Raw genomic sequence first — 12,385 nt, forward strand, 5'->3', positions numbered from 1 at the left:
ATAATCATATTCCATAGATTCCTGTCTAAGCTGCTTTGGCTAGATTGGCTTTAAAACACTAGAGGACGCGACATCAGAGAGCAGATTGGCAGACCCGACAGAGCCCTAATATGAATAGATAACATACTAAATACTAGATGAATATTTCAGTTTAATGGATGGTAATTTTTACTAATTCATATCAAAGCAGTTGGTGGAAATAAAGTTGTCTTTCAGGCTCAGTGTCCCATTTACTCAGAATCAAATGGAATCAAAGCTAAACTCATTATGATGGAACAGGGTATTCCCAGGGCGAATCTGAGTAAATATAGACGATCCTTTCTCTTTATGTATGCACATCACAGTCTAAAATATCTGCAGATGGAAAATTTGTCATCAGCAATGCAATCCACGAAAGACGGGTGAAGAAACTGAACTCACAGTGATAAAACAATATGGTCTGGAGCATAAAATCTCACAACAAAAGTGCTTTCTAATTCACATCTGCTAACACACAACATTAAACATTTATAAAGAGTTTAAAGTATAGCAGAACCATAATTTTGGGATCATTTTCTTACCGTCATGTCTTTCTATACCTGAAAATACATTTGGAGGAACTAAAAAGGTTTTATTTGAAGGAGAATGTGTTGCTGCTCTTTGCCACACAATGAAAGTGAATGGTGACCAAATTTAAATTTCTTAAATTTCATACTTTTCCTCATACAAAGCTCTCATATGCTTCAAAATCTTTCCTTTTGTGTTCCACAGCCAGTGTTGGGGAGTAACTAGTTACATGTACACTCTTAAAAATAAAGGTGCTTTAAAGGGTTCTTCAAGCAATGCCTTAGAGGAACCCTTTTTGGTTTTACAAAGAACTATTCAGTCAAAGGTTCTTTAAAGAACCATCTCTTTCTTACCTTTTTATAATCTGAAGAACCCTCTTTCGCACAAAAAACCTTTTGTGAAACAGAAAGATTCTTCAGATGTTAAAGGTTCTTTATGGAACCATTTAGACAAAAAAGGTTCTTCTATGGCATTGTGAAGCATCTTTATTTTTAAGAGTGTAACAGCCCTGTCGGTGCCGATAGCCTTGTGGGCAGCGCGCCGACATACAGCGCCGTTGCACTCCGGGCGTCCCGTGTTCGGGTCCCGGCTCGAGGACCTTTCCCGATCCCGCCCCCCGTCTTTCTCCCACTTAGTTTCCTGTCACTTCTGATCTGTCCTATCTCAATAAAAGGCAAAAAATGCCAAAAATAAATCTTAGAAAAAAAATAAAAAAGAGTGTAACAGCCCTGATAGCACACATCTATTTGACGTCTCCATTTACATCTGCAAGACATATTTCTTTTAGATTGTTTGCTCATCTGCAATTCATCAATAGGACGTTTCCTATCAGATGTCAAATAGACGTCTATTTGATGTCTTTAAAGGAACACTCCACTTTTTTTGGAAATAGGCTCATTCTCCAACTCCCCCCGAGTTAATAATTTGTTTTTTTACCGTTTTGAAATCCATTCAGCCGTTCTCCTGTTCTGGCGATATCACTTTTAGCATAGCTTAGCATAGATCATTGAATCCTATTAGACCAATAGCATCATGTTCAAAAATGACCAACGAGTTTCCATATTTGTTGTATTTAAAACTTGACTCTTCTGTAGTTATATCATGTACTAAGACCGATGGAAATGCAAAGCTGCGAGTTTCTAGACTACACTTCCATTCCGGCGTAATAGTCAAGGAAGTTTGCTGCCGTAATATGGCCGGAGCAGGGGGAGTATTATCAGAAATGAGTTCCCAGCTAGTTTAGCATTTGCACATGTGCTGTGTGGTATTACTGCTCCTGCTTCAGCCATATTACGGCAGCAAACTTCATGCAGGAGCAGTAATACCACACAGCACATGTGCAAATGCTAAACTAGCTGGGAACTCATTTCTGATAATACTCCCCCTGCTCCGGCCATATTACGGCAGCAAACTTCCTTGACTATTACGCCGGAATGGAAGTGTAGTTCCTAATCTTATCAGCCTAGAAACTCGCAGCTTTGCATTTCCATCGGTCTTAGTACATGATATAACTACAGAAGAGTCAAGTTTTAAATAGGACAAATATCGAAACTCATTGGTCATTTTTGAACGCGATGCTATTGGTCTAATAGGATTCAATGATCTATGCTAAGCTATGCTAAAAGTGATATCGCCAGAACAGGAGAACGGCTGAATGGATTTCAAAACGGTAAAACTCAACTTATTAACTCGGGGGGAGTTGGAGAATGAGCCTATTTCCAAAAAAAGTGTTCCTTTAAGATGTTTATGATTTAGAATGTATGTAAAACTGACATCTTACAGACGTCTGTCAGATGTTTGTACATAGAAGATGCTTTCCAGATCAAGTTATCTTTTACATTGACTGCTCTAAAATCTGAAGGACCTCTGATATGAAAAGAATAGGACACATGCTTATACCATAACTGTGTTATTTCTAGAGGTGGGCATAGATTAATTTTTTTAATCTAGATTAATCTAGATTAATTTTGGAATTAATCTAGATTAATCTAGATTAAAATGGCTAATTTGAATTCTGCTGAAGGCATTCAGAATGTGTGCTAACCAAATAATGACTAAAAGTAAGTCTTCGAGAACGGGCCAGGTGGCGCATTAGACCAGGGGCCCATCTCCTGTTTTCAAAATGCATCACAAACTGCTTGACAATTCCATTTACAACACAATTAACTATACAAACTTGTGTAACCAACTATTCCCACACTGCATGTAGCCTACTTCTGAGTAAAAGGCTGCGTGACGTGCGCGTTGCAGATTAATACACAGATGCGCAAGGGCATGGATATTAGTGGTGCAACGGATCACAAAACTCACGATTCGGATCACATCATGGATTTGGAGTCACAAATCGGATCATTTTTCGGATCAGCAAAAAACAAACAAAACAAAACAAAAAAGTTTGTTTTTTTACTAATTACTGAATGCTTACTTTAAGTAGGCTACTTCTAATCCACAGCAAACACTACTAGTTGAACTAATAAAGTCAGTAACAAAACAAGAACAATTACACAAATATCAAGTGTAAATGAATACAACATAAAGTTACTAATAAAATCAATAACCCTAGAATTCAGGTGCGGAAATTTAATAATTAATTGTAAAATAACTAGTGCTTCTCACTGCAGGTATTTATAGGATGCTGTCTCTTTAAGGCATAATGCACGAACCGAATACTGGCTGGCACGCATCTCTTTCTCAGCTGTTTCGGTTCACTGAAGACATAACGACTGTGTTTACCAGAACACCAAAACGGGTATTAAGACATGACTTTGTATGTGTGTTTCCGTTCAAAAAAAAGTTAAAGAGGAATCAATCTGTGTGAATCGCGCCTCTCTCTCTCTCTCTCTCTCTCTCTCTCTCTCTCTCTCTCTGTGCGCGTGCTCTCTTCAGGTGTGTGCGTCGGCGTGCGTGTTCCCTTTTTAAATTGTTTGAATTGGTAAATTGGCAAGACAAAACATGTGCCAATTATAAACTTTTACTCTATGATGGTTAAATTTAACAGTTAATCCGCGAATCACATGCGTGCCGAACCGGTTTGGTCCGTACGGATCAGGATCATCATACACTCAATTCGGCTAGGTAGACATCCGCGCTAAACTATCAAGGTGAAGGTCATCACAGCTTACGTAGTTTAGATCCAGCTCCCAACCCAACTTTGAGAATAGATTAACGGCGATATTTTTTTTATCGCCCGATAAGAGTCTCACGTTAACGCAGCACGTTAACGCCGATAACGGCCCACCTCTAGTTATTTCATATTTGGGTTTATGTACAGGTATATGCTTTATTTTTTAAGATGAACTGTTTTTATCTACCTGGTCTCATGACAAAACATACCTCTGGGAACTTTTTCGCAAGATGCGAAATATGTACCAATAAGTACATATCACTGCAGTTTCCAACAGAAATAGACACTAGAGGCAGGAAAACAGCGAGGACTTGTAATCGCTTTCGTACAAAGTTAAGAATTTGGGCTCTGTATGTTTCGCTTTCCAAATATAACAAGCTTGTACAAATTTTGCGTCTTTCAAAAAGTCCCCAGAGGTAGGTTTTCGCATTGAGACCAAGTTGGGTTTTATCCAAGGCATTGTTAGATGCCAGTGTTTCCTGTCATAGCTGTGCAAAGATTTGAAAAACAGTATCATGGCTATTAAACTATTTTTTGTTATGATTTTGTGGTGGCTGTACATTAAAATTAAATTATTCAAATCTTAATTCAAGTGACGAAGGATTTTGAAAGTCTGATAGTAATCAGTGTTGAATTCGACTGTAAGGTTAACCCTGCCTGCTTGAAATATTTGAAAATGATTAACAGTTGTTAGAAATTTAGAAAAGTAATTAAAAAGTAATCAAATGTAATCAGTTTCATTAATTAATTGAAATAGTCACATCACTTATTACAGTTTAACTATAGGGTAACTTGTAATCGGTAACCTATCACATTTCCAAAGTAACCTACCCAACACTGACATAAGGATGAGTAAATAAAATAATATTAATTTTTAAGACAATCCATTTAATAAAGAATTTCGAGAAATTGAATGGAAATATACAAACCAGACTAATCAGAAAACTCTATACATAACCTTGTGATTGTTGGCATGAATCAAAGTCTGAAATGGTCATTTTCTTTCAATGCATCTCAGGATCATTAAGCCCAGAGTGACAGCTGACATGGGCCGAGGATCAATATGAAAGCATGTAACAAACTATAAATACTAGGCAGCAGCCTGACTCAAGTCAATATGATCAGTGTATATGCAAGCCACTTTAAAAGCCTGGTGGGGATTGAAATGACACAGTAATGACAGATATTTACTGAATCAATTTTGACCAGTTTTTGTTTACAGATTAAAACCTTTCTTGAAAGCATCAAGGTTCTTGAAAAGCATCTTACACTATTTACTTCCAAGGTTAAAATTAAACAACCCTAAGAAATTATTTACACATATGTGCAGTTATGTTCATGTGGCTTATATATACACAAGGCTACAAAGTCTGAATACATAACTTGCCCTCAATTAAAACTTCTTAGAGCGGATAAAAGTGTAAGTCATTTAGTCTCTCACAGAGGTAGTTTGGTCAACTGCTTAATTGCAATTTTTGTTGTTAAAAACAAATAGTAGTGAGTCAGGGATTGGATAAACTGCTAAAACATGTCTATGAATGGGACTTGTAGTGTGAGGAGCATCTTACCATGGTAACTAAGCACAAAGAAACCACTTCCACTGAAATCGCTGTGGAACTTGATGAGGATCTGATTGGACGTGCTGTAGACAGACTCCAGGGCTGTGTTACCACTGAATTGACCGATCTGGGGCGAACTCTGGTCAGGACCATCCCTGCAAAAAACAGAAATGGAGAGATTAAGACTTACAATTTATCCACAGCTACAGCTTATTGGTTATTACACAGGCCTAAGTCAACTTAAAGGAGTAGTTCGCTTTCAGAACAAAAATTTACAGATAATGTACTCACCCCCTTGTCATCCAAGATGTTCATGTCTTTCTTTCTTCAGTCGTAAGGAAATAATGTTTTTTGAGGAAAATTTTTCAGGATTTCTCTCCATATAATGGACTTCTATGGTGCCCCCTATGTGCTCAAAGCCGAGGAAAGAAGGGTCTTATCTAGCAAAACGATTGGTTATTTTCTAAAAGAAATTACAATTTATATACTTTTTAACCTCAAATGCTTCTCTTCTTGTCTAGCTCTGTGTATAGAGATTAAAAAAATATAAAATGTACATTTTTTTTTTTTTTTTTTTTAGAAAATAACAGACCCTTCTTCCTTGGCTGGGATCATTCAGAGCCCTTTGAAGCTGCATTTAAACTGCATTTTGGAAGTTCAAACTCGGGGGCACCATAGAAGTCCATTACATGGAGAGAATTCATGAAATGTTTTCCTCAAAAAACAATTTCTTTACGACTGAAGAAAGAGAGACATGAACATTTTGGATGACAAGGGGGTGAGTACATTATCTGTAAATTTTTGTTCTGAAAGTGAACTACTCCTTTAAGTAAGGAAAAGGCTTTCTAAATAATATTTTTTTCTTAGCGCAAAGAACACCTGCAATCCACACTAAACAGAGCCTGAGTATTTAGGGTTCAAGCAAAAATTAAAATTTTGTCATTAATTACTCACCCTCATGGAGTTCCGAACCCTTAAGACCTTCGTCTATATTCAGAAAACAAATCAAGATATTTTTGATGAAATCCGAGAGCTTTTTGACCCTCCACATCCAGCAATGTAACTAAAATGTTCCCAGGCCCAGAAACATACTAAGGACATCGATAAAACAGTTCACGTGACATCAGTTGTTCAAACATAATTTTACGAAGCTACGAAGCTTTTTGTGCACAAAGAAAACAAAATAACTTGACTTGGAGGAAAAGAATTGTTGAATAAAGTCATTATTTTTGTTTTCTTTGCACACAAAAAGTACTCTCATAGCTTTGTAAAATTACGGTTGAACCATTGATGTCACATGGACTATTTTAACAATGTCCTTACTATCTTTTTTGGCCCTGGAAACATTTCAGTTGCGTTGCTGTCTATGCAGGGTTAGCTCTCAGATTTCATCTTAATTTGTTTTCCGCAGATGAACGAAGGTCCTACGGGTTTGGAACGACATGAGAGTGAGTAATTAATGACAGCATTTTCATTTTTGGCTGAACTATCTCTTCAAATTTAGTCGCCGTCAATCTTTTCATCTCTATTCAAGAAAAAATAAGCTCATTTTACATTCCGCCTACTTTACAAAATGGTTTACCTGGCGCAGATAACATTGCACTATTATTGCGGGTGGTAAAAAGAGAATTTGTTACAAGTTTCTCTCTTGAACATCGCAGCATGCAGTAATTCATTAAATGATGAACAAAGGATAGAAATAGCTTTGGTAAGTGGGCATAAAATCAAATACTTTCTGCATAGGTGCTAAAACAACACATACAGCAAATGCACATTTTTTTTGTCGTGGTCTGAAACACCCTAGAATTTGCAGTTACACAGAGTAAATAAATTAAACATTTTAAGACTCATCTTCACTGCACTTTATCATTTAAAGTTGCTTTTATGAACCTTAAGTCACTGAAACGGGACTTTAACCTAGTGGCCCAGTGAAAATAACGACTTTGAAATTACGCTGAGAGTAAATAAACTACGTGCTTCATAGTTTAAGACTGATCTCTGCTGCGGTACATCGCTGAAGGCTGCTTTTATGAGCCATATTATCTGAAATGGGACTTTAAGCAGAGACAGCAATATTTCCCCTATTATTGACTGCAAGAAAAAGTGAGAAGTGCATCTCCAAAACAGGCAGTCATTTCTCTGTGTCTTAGAGTTTATTAAGCTCTCTTCCTGCCTTATCTGCTGCTGTCTTTACATTAGGCCAGCCTTGCAGAAATGCATAAAGTCTGCGTTCTGTACATGAACGATAGCTGGACTAATGAACCAGAAGACACTGTTTTATCTAGGTCACCTATGATGCATGAGATGGTCACTAGGAGCAGTACACTGAGGAACCGATGGAGAGGGAAATACAGAAGCGTGTTTGCGAATTTGTTCATGAATTTTAGTAGAGCATGTTGTCAGGCAGGTTATTTTTGACTGAAGCACTGCAACATGCAACATAAATGTAAAAAAGTAAGCAAAATGCAACAATAATGTAATCTCTATCTGTGGTAAAAATGCATTATTTAAAACAACGGTGAGTGTGGGGTATGCAGAATCCATTAATAAATAAAAGTACCCTCTAGAATTTTTCTTAAACAAAAGGGACCTCTGATATGAGAAGTGAACAGCTGACATTAATTACTGGATTTATCCTGGGTTTCGTTCAATGCATTATTCCATCTCCCCCGCAACTGAGTGTCACAACGATGTGAAGGACAATTAGTCAAAACTCTCTGCTCTTCCAAACAACCAACTGGCCTAAATTGACTCTATAAGGACATAAACTCTGACTAAACCCTGCTGTTATCTGTGACTCCGTCTTTCAAAATCTATCAATAAGATATATGCCAATAACTTCAAAAGTTGCATGCTGTGTTACAAATATAGCTTCAATCGAGAGCCTGGAAGCTGCACTTAGCAAGTTTTCCCTCAAAGAGCTTTAAGTATAAAATCTGTATTGTTGTTTAATTATTCCTTATATTAAGCCTACCAAACCTCTAGAGGTAGTTCGTCTTGTTTGAAGACACACTCCCTTTGGAGTCTAAAACACCAAAGCAAATGGGCTTAATTTCCATGAGGAGAGCAAAACCAGTAGCTACAGAAAGCAAATAAAATGAAGTATACCCAATTAGCAAAAAATCTTTCCTGAAAGGTTAAAGAAACAAAGCTCAGAGGGGAAATTATGCATAACTATTAGAAAAAGCTGCAAAAAGTCATTTATGCCCACAAAGCATATGCAAACTTTTGAATGTGATAATTAAGGCAGATTTAAAGTGAAGTTTACATTTTTTGTGTATAATATAATAATAAAAAATTTAATTAAATAAACAAGTATACTTTACACTGCCGTTCAAAAGTTTGGGATCAGTAAAATTTGTAAGTGTTTTCTGCTCATCAAGGCTGTATTTATTTGATTAAAAATACAGAAATTATTATTTTAATTTAAAATAGTGGTTTTCTATTTTAATACACTTTAAAATATAATTTATTTCTGTGATAGAAAGCTACATTTTCAATGTCACAGGATTATTAATTAATTATTAATTATTATTAATGTTGGAAACAGTCGTGCTGCTTAATATTTTTTTGGAACCTGTGATACTTTTCTTTCAGGATTCTTTGATAAATACAATGTTAAAAAGAACAGCATTTATTTAAGATAGAAATGTTTTGTAACAATATATACTACCATTCATAGCTTGGGGTCAGTAATTAAAAAAAAAAAATGTTTAAAAGAAATTAATACTTTTATTTGGCAAGAATGTGTTAAATTGATAAAAATTGAAAGTAAAGATTTAGATTGTTAGAAAAGAGTTCTATTTTGATTAAATACTGCAAAAAAATATTAAGCAGCACGACTGTTTCCAACATTGATATTAAATGCAATAAATCAGTATATAAGAATGATTTCTGAAGGATCATGTGACACTGAAGACTGAAGTAATAGCCGATGAAAATTTAGCTTTGCATCACAGAAATAAATAATATTTTAAAGTATATTAAAACAGATTTCTTTTAATTTAAAATTGCAATAATATTACAAATAAATGCAACTTTGACGAGCATAAGAGACTTCTTTGAAACGCATTAAAAAATCTTACTGATCCCAAACTTTTAAAGGGCAGTGTACATGGAAATAAATTGTAAACACATACTAATGGAAAACCAAACTAAACCTCTTTTTATTAAATCTACATTGAAATATTAACTCTGTGTCTAAACACAGAAGTAAATATTTACCTAATATGCAATTTAGTGGCACCTCTGGGTAGTGTCATCCAACACCAGACAAAGTCAAACAAAGCAAGTGTGAAGTTTGCCTTTTAGTAACAAGACACCGCCACATTAGGGAACCCAGAAGCGAAACTGAATTTAATCCTGAGAATTGTCTTCTGACTTGAGGAACTGTGCAAAGGCAATTTATATAACTACTTTTCAAATGGAGAGATACTGTGATGCCTAACCAAGCAAATGAGGTGGCAGTTAGTCCTAAAAGTGTTTTGGGGAGATTTAAAGGATGATTTCCTTCTACAGACACGAGCAAGTGTGCTTTGAGGCTTTTCAGAGGACCGCAGGCTGTTTTGCACACAAGAGTGAGTGTCTTACGTTCAAGGACGTTTGGAGTGTGGTCACAAAAGACTCTCAGTTCTTGTGGCTCATTTATCTGCATACGCAGTCCCATCTCTCTTATGTCTTTAGTGCTATTATTATTTATTATACATTGCTGAATATTAACTGATTCCTAATAAGGATATCATGACATATAAAAAAGATTCCTATGAGAGTTTACCACACAGTGATGAAGTCATAGATGGGTTCAGTGCTGAGGACAGTAAAGTTGATGTAGATGCCGTTTCCAGGCGGCACACGGACACTCCACAGACAGTCCTGGAAGTTGGGGTATTCAGCTGGGTGACCGGGTGAGAAGATGGTGCCGTTCATGGAGGTGATGTTTCCACCACACAGGGCTTTTGAGGGGCAGGAAAAAAAGTAATGTTAACAACATCTGAATAAAATTTCTGCAAAGAATTTTGCAATTCTGTTGCACAAAAAATTAAGTCATTAAAAAATTTGATAGTTCACCTGAAAATAAAAAATTACATCATTAATTAAACCTGTAAGACCTTCGGAAACATATATTAAGATATTTTTGATGAAATCCAAGAGCTTTTTGACCCTACATAGACAGCAACGCAACTAACACGTCCAAGGCTTAGAAAGGTAGTAAGGACATCGATAAAATAGAAGAAATTGTTGAATAAAGTTATTCTTTTTGTTTTCTTTGCGCACAAAAAGTATTCTCTCTGTTAATTTTGTTGCTGTTTAAGTAGGTTCAGAAAGTTCTCGGATTTAATCAAAAATATCTTAATTTGTGTTTTGAAGATGAATGAAGGTCTTTGGTTTGGAATGACATGAGGATGAGTAATTAATGACAAATTTCATTAATGTGGCATTAGATTCCGATTCATTAATTAAGTTTCTTAGTGGAACAAAAGGAAAAAAATGCAAACGCTTTTAAGAGTAAATGCAAAGTTTCTTGGAGGAATGCATAAGTTTGTGCGAACATAAAACAGTTTTAAGTGTGAATTTGAAATTTCTTGAGGAATGCAAAAGTTTTAAGAATGAATGCAAAGTTTCTTGGGGGAACGCAACAGCAGACACATGACTCGAGACTTGACTTGTCCCGAGTCCCAAATTTGATGACTTGTGACTTGACTTGACATAATCAAAGAAGACTTTGACAGCAATGACTCAAGACTTGACTTGGAAAAAAAACAGAGTTCTGATCAATATAGGCTGGTTACTGAAGCGTATGATCACACTGTTAAGATTAGCGCAGCTTTTGGCGCTGAGCCAGAGAGGGACTCGCTAAGTGAGCGCTTGTAGGAACTTAAAAAAAAAAAAAAAACACTTAAAATAATATAGAGCTATAAGAAAACTCATCATCCAGTTCGTCTTTTGAACCCATGCACTGATGGTTTCTTTTAACATTATGTATAACTATTGTTATATATTTACTTTTTCGCTTCATTTTATGTATCTCTTTGCCCAATAATTAACCCTCTGGGGCCGACGGTCACGTTCTGTATCAACATATCAAGTACAATAAATGTTTTGTAAATACTGTCAATAATACCCAACAATCATGTCAGTAAACCTATGTCTATTTCAGTAGGTGGTGATACATGAACATTTGTATTACGAATGACCAAGTTATTAAATATTTGATTTGGATGTAAAATAAATGATTTATTCAATTAGGCCTATAATTGTTCACAAAAAATAATTAATTCCTCAATGAAACACCACTAATTATTATATATTTTATAATTATGCCTACTACAGACTATTACTGACTTTAAATTTACTGTAGTAATTAATACAGAGACACTAATTTGGGCAAACAGCATTAATGACTTGAAGCTTAAAGTTGAGGACTTGGACAACTCGACTTGGACTTGCTCGTCTTGATTTGGGACTTGACTCGAGACTTGAATGCAAAGACTCGAGACTTACTTGTGACTGGCAAAACAATGACTTGGTCCCACCTCTGCGCAAAAGTTTTAAGACCGAATGCAATGTCTCTTGGGAGAATGCAAAACTTTCTTGGGGAACCACAGCAGTTTTAAGAGCAAACACAAAGTTTTTTGGGGAAGCGTAGAGGTTTTCAGAGTGAAGGCAATGAAATATTGTCCATTTCAACAAATCAAATTAAATCTCTGATTCATGGCATCATCAAAAAATATTCATGGAAGCGACATCTTTCATGTTTAAAATTGTTCCTGTAAAATACACGTAGGCAAATATTTCTACTTACTTGTGCACAAAAACATCTTCCTTCAAAACATGCCAAGATTATTAACTACATTTTATAAACATTTGGAATCTACTTGGAAACAATTGCTTTATTTTGAATTCAAAAATTCTGTCGCACTTTGTGGACATTTCAGAACAAATCAACCAGTTCCAACCTCAGCCAATAGATGTCAGTAGCCTATACAGTCCAAGGCGACTTCATATTGACTTATGGAAATGAACGGATGCTGGTGAAACAAGAACAAAACGACCTAGTGCATCTTTACAGGTTTTATCTCTTAAAGTTCATCTCACAGCCATGAACGCTCTGCTAGGATATCACCTCATTGTGCTCCAGGAAATAATGTTGATCAGT

The 12,385-nt window shown here is 35.8% G+C and overlaps 1 protein-coding gene across 1 annotated transcript in view; it reads right to left on the reverse strand.

The window, feature by feature from the left end:
* Positions 1–12,385, reverse strand: part of csmd3b (CUB and Sushi multiple domains 3b) — a gene marked incomplete at its 5' end in the record, with an annotated part of 285,452 nt that overhangs the window by 104,352 nt on the left and 168,715 nt on the right. The window contains 2 exons of the mRNA XM_073821447.1: positions 5,239–5,384; positions 10,004–10,181. Coding sequence (XP_073677548.1) covers positions 5,239–5,384; positions 10,004–10,181 — 324 coding nt within the window. The remainder of the gene's footprint in view (positions 1–5,238; positions 5,385–10,003; positions 10,182–12,385) is intronic.

This window comes from Garra rufa, chromosome 17, assembly GCF_049309525.1.
Source record: "Garra rufa chromosome 17, GarRuf1.0, whole genome shotgun sequence".
In the NCBI taxonomy this organism is placed as follows: Eukaryota; Metazoa; Chordata; class Actinopteri; order Cypriniformes; family Cyprinidae; genus Garra; species Garra rufa.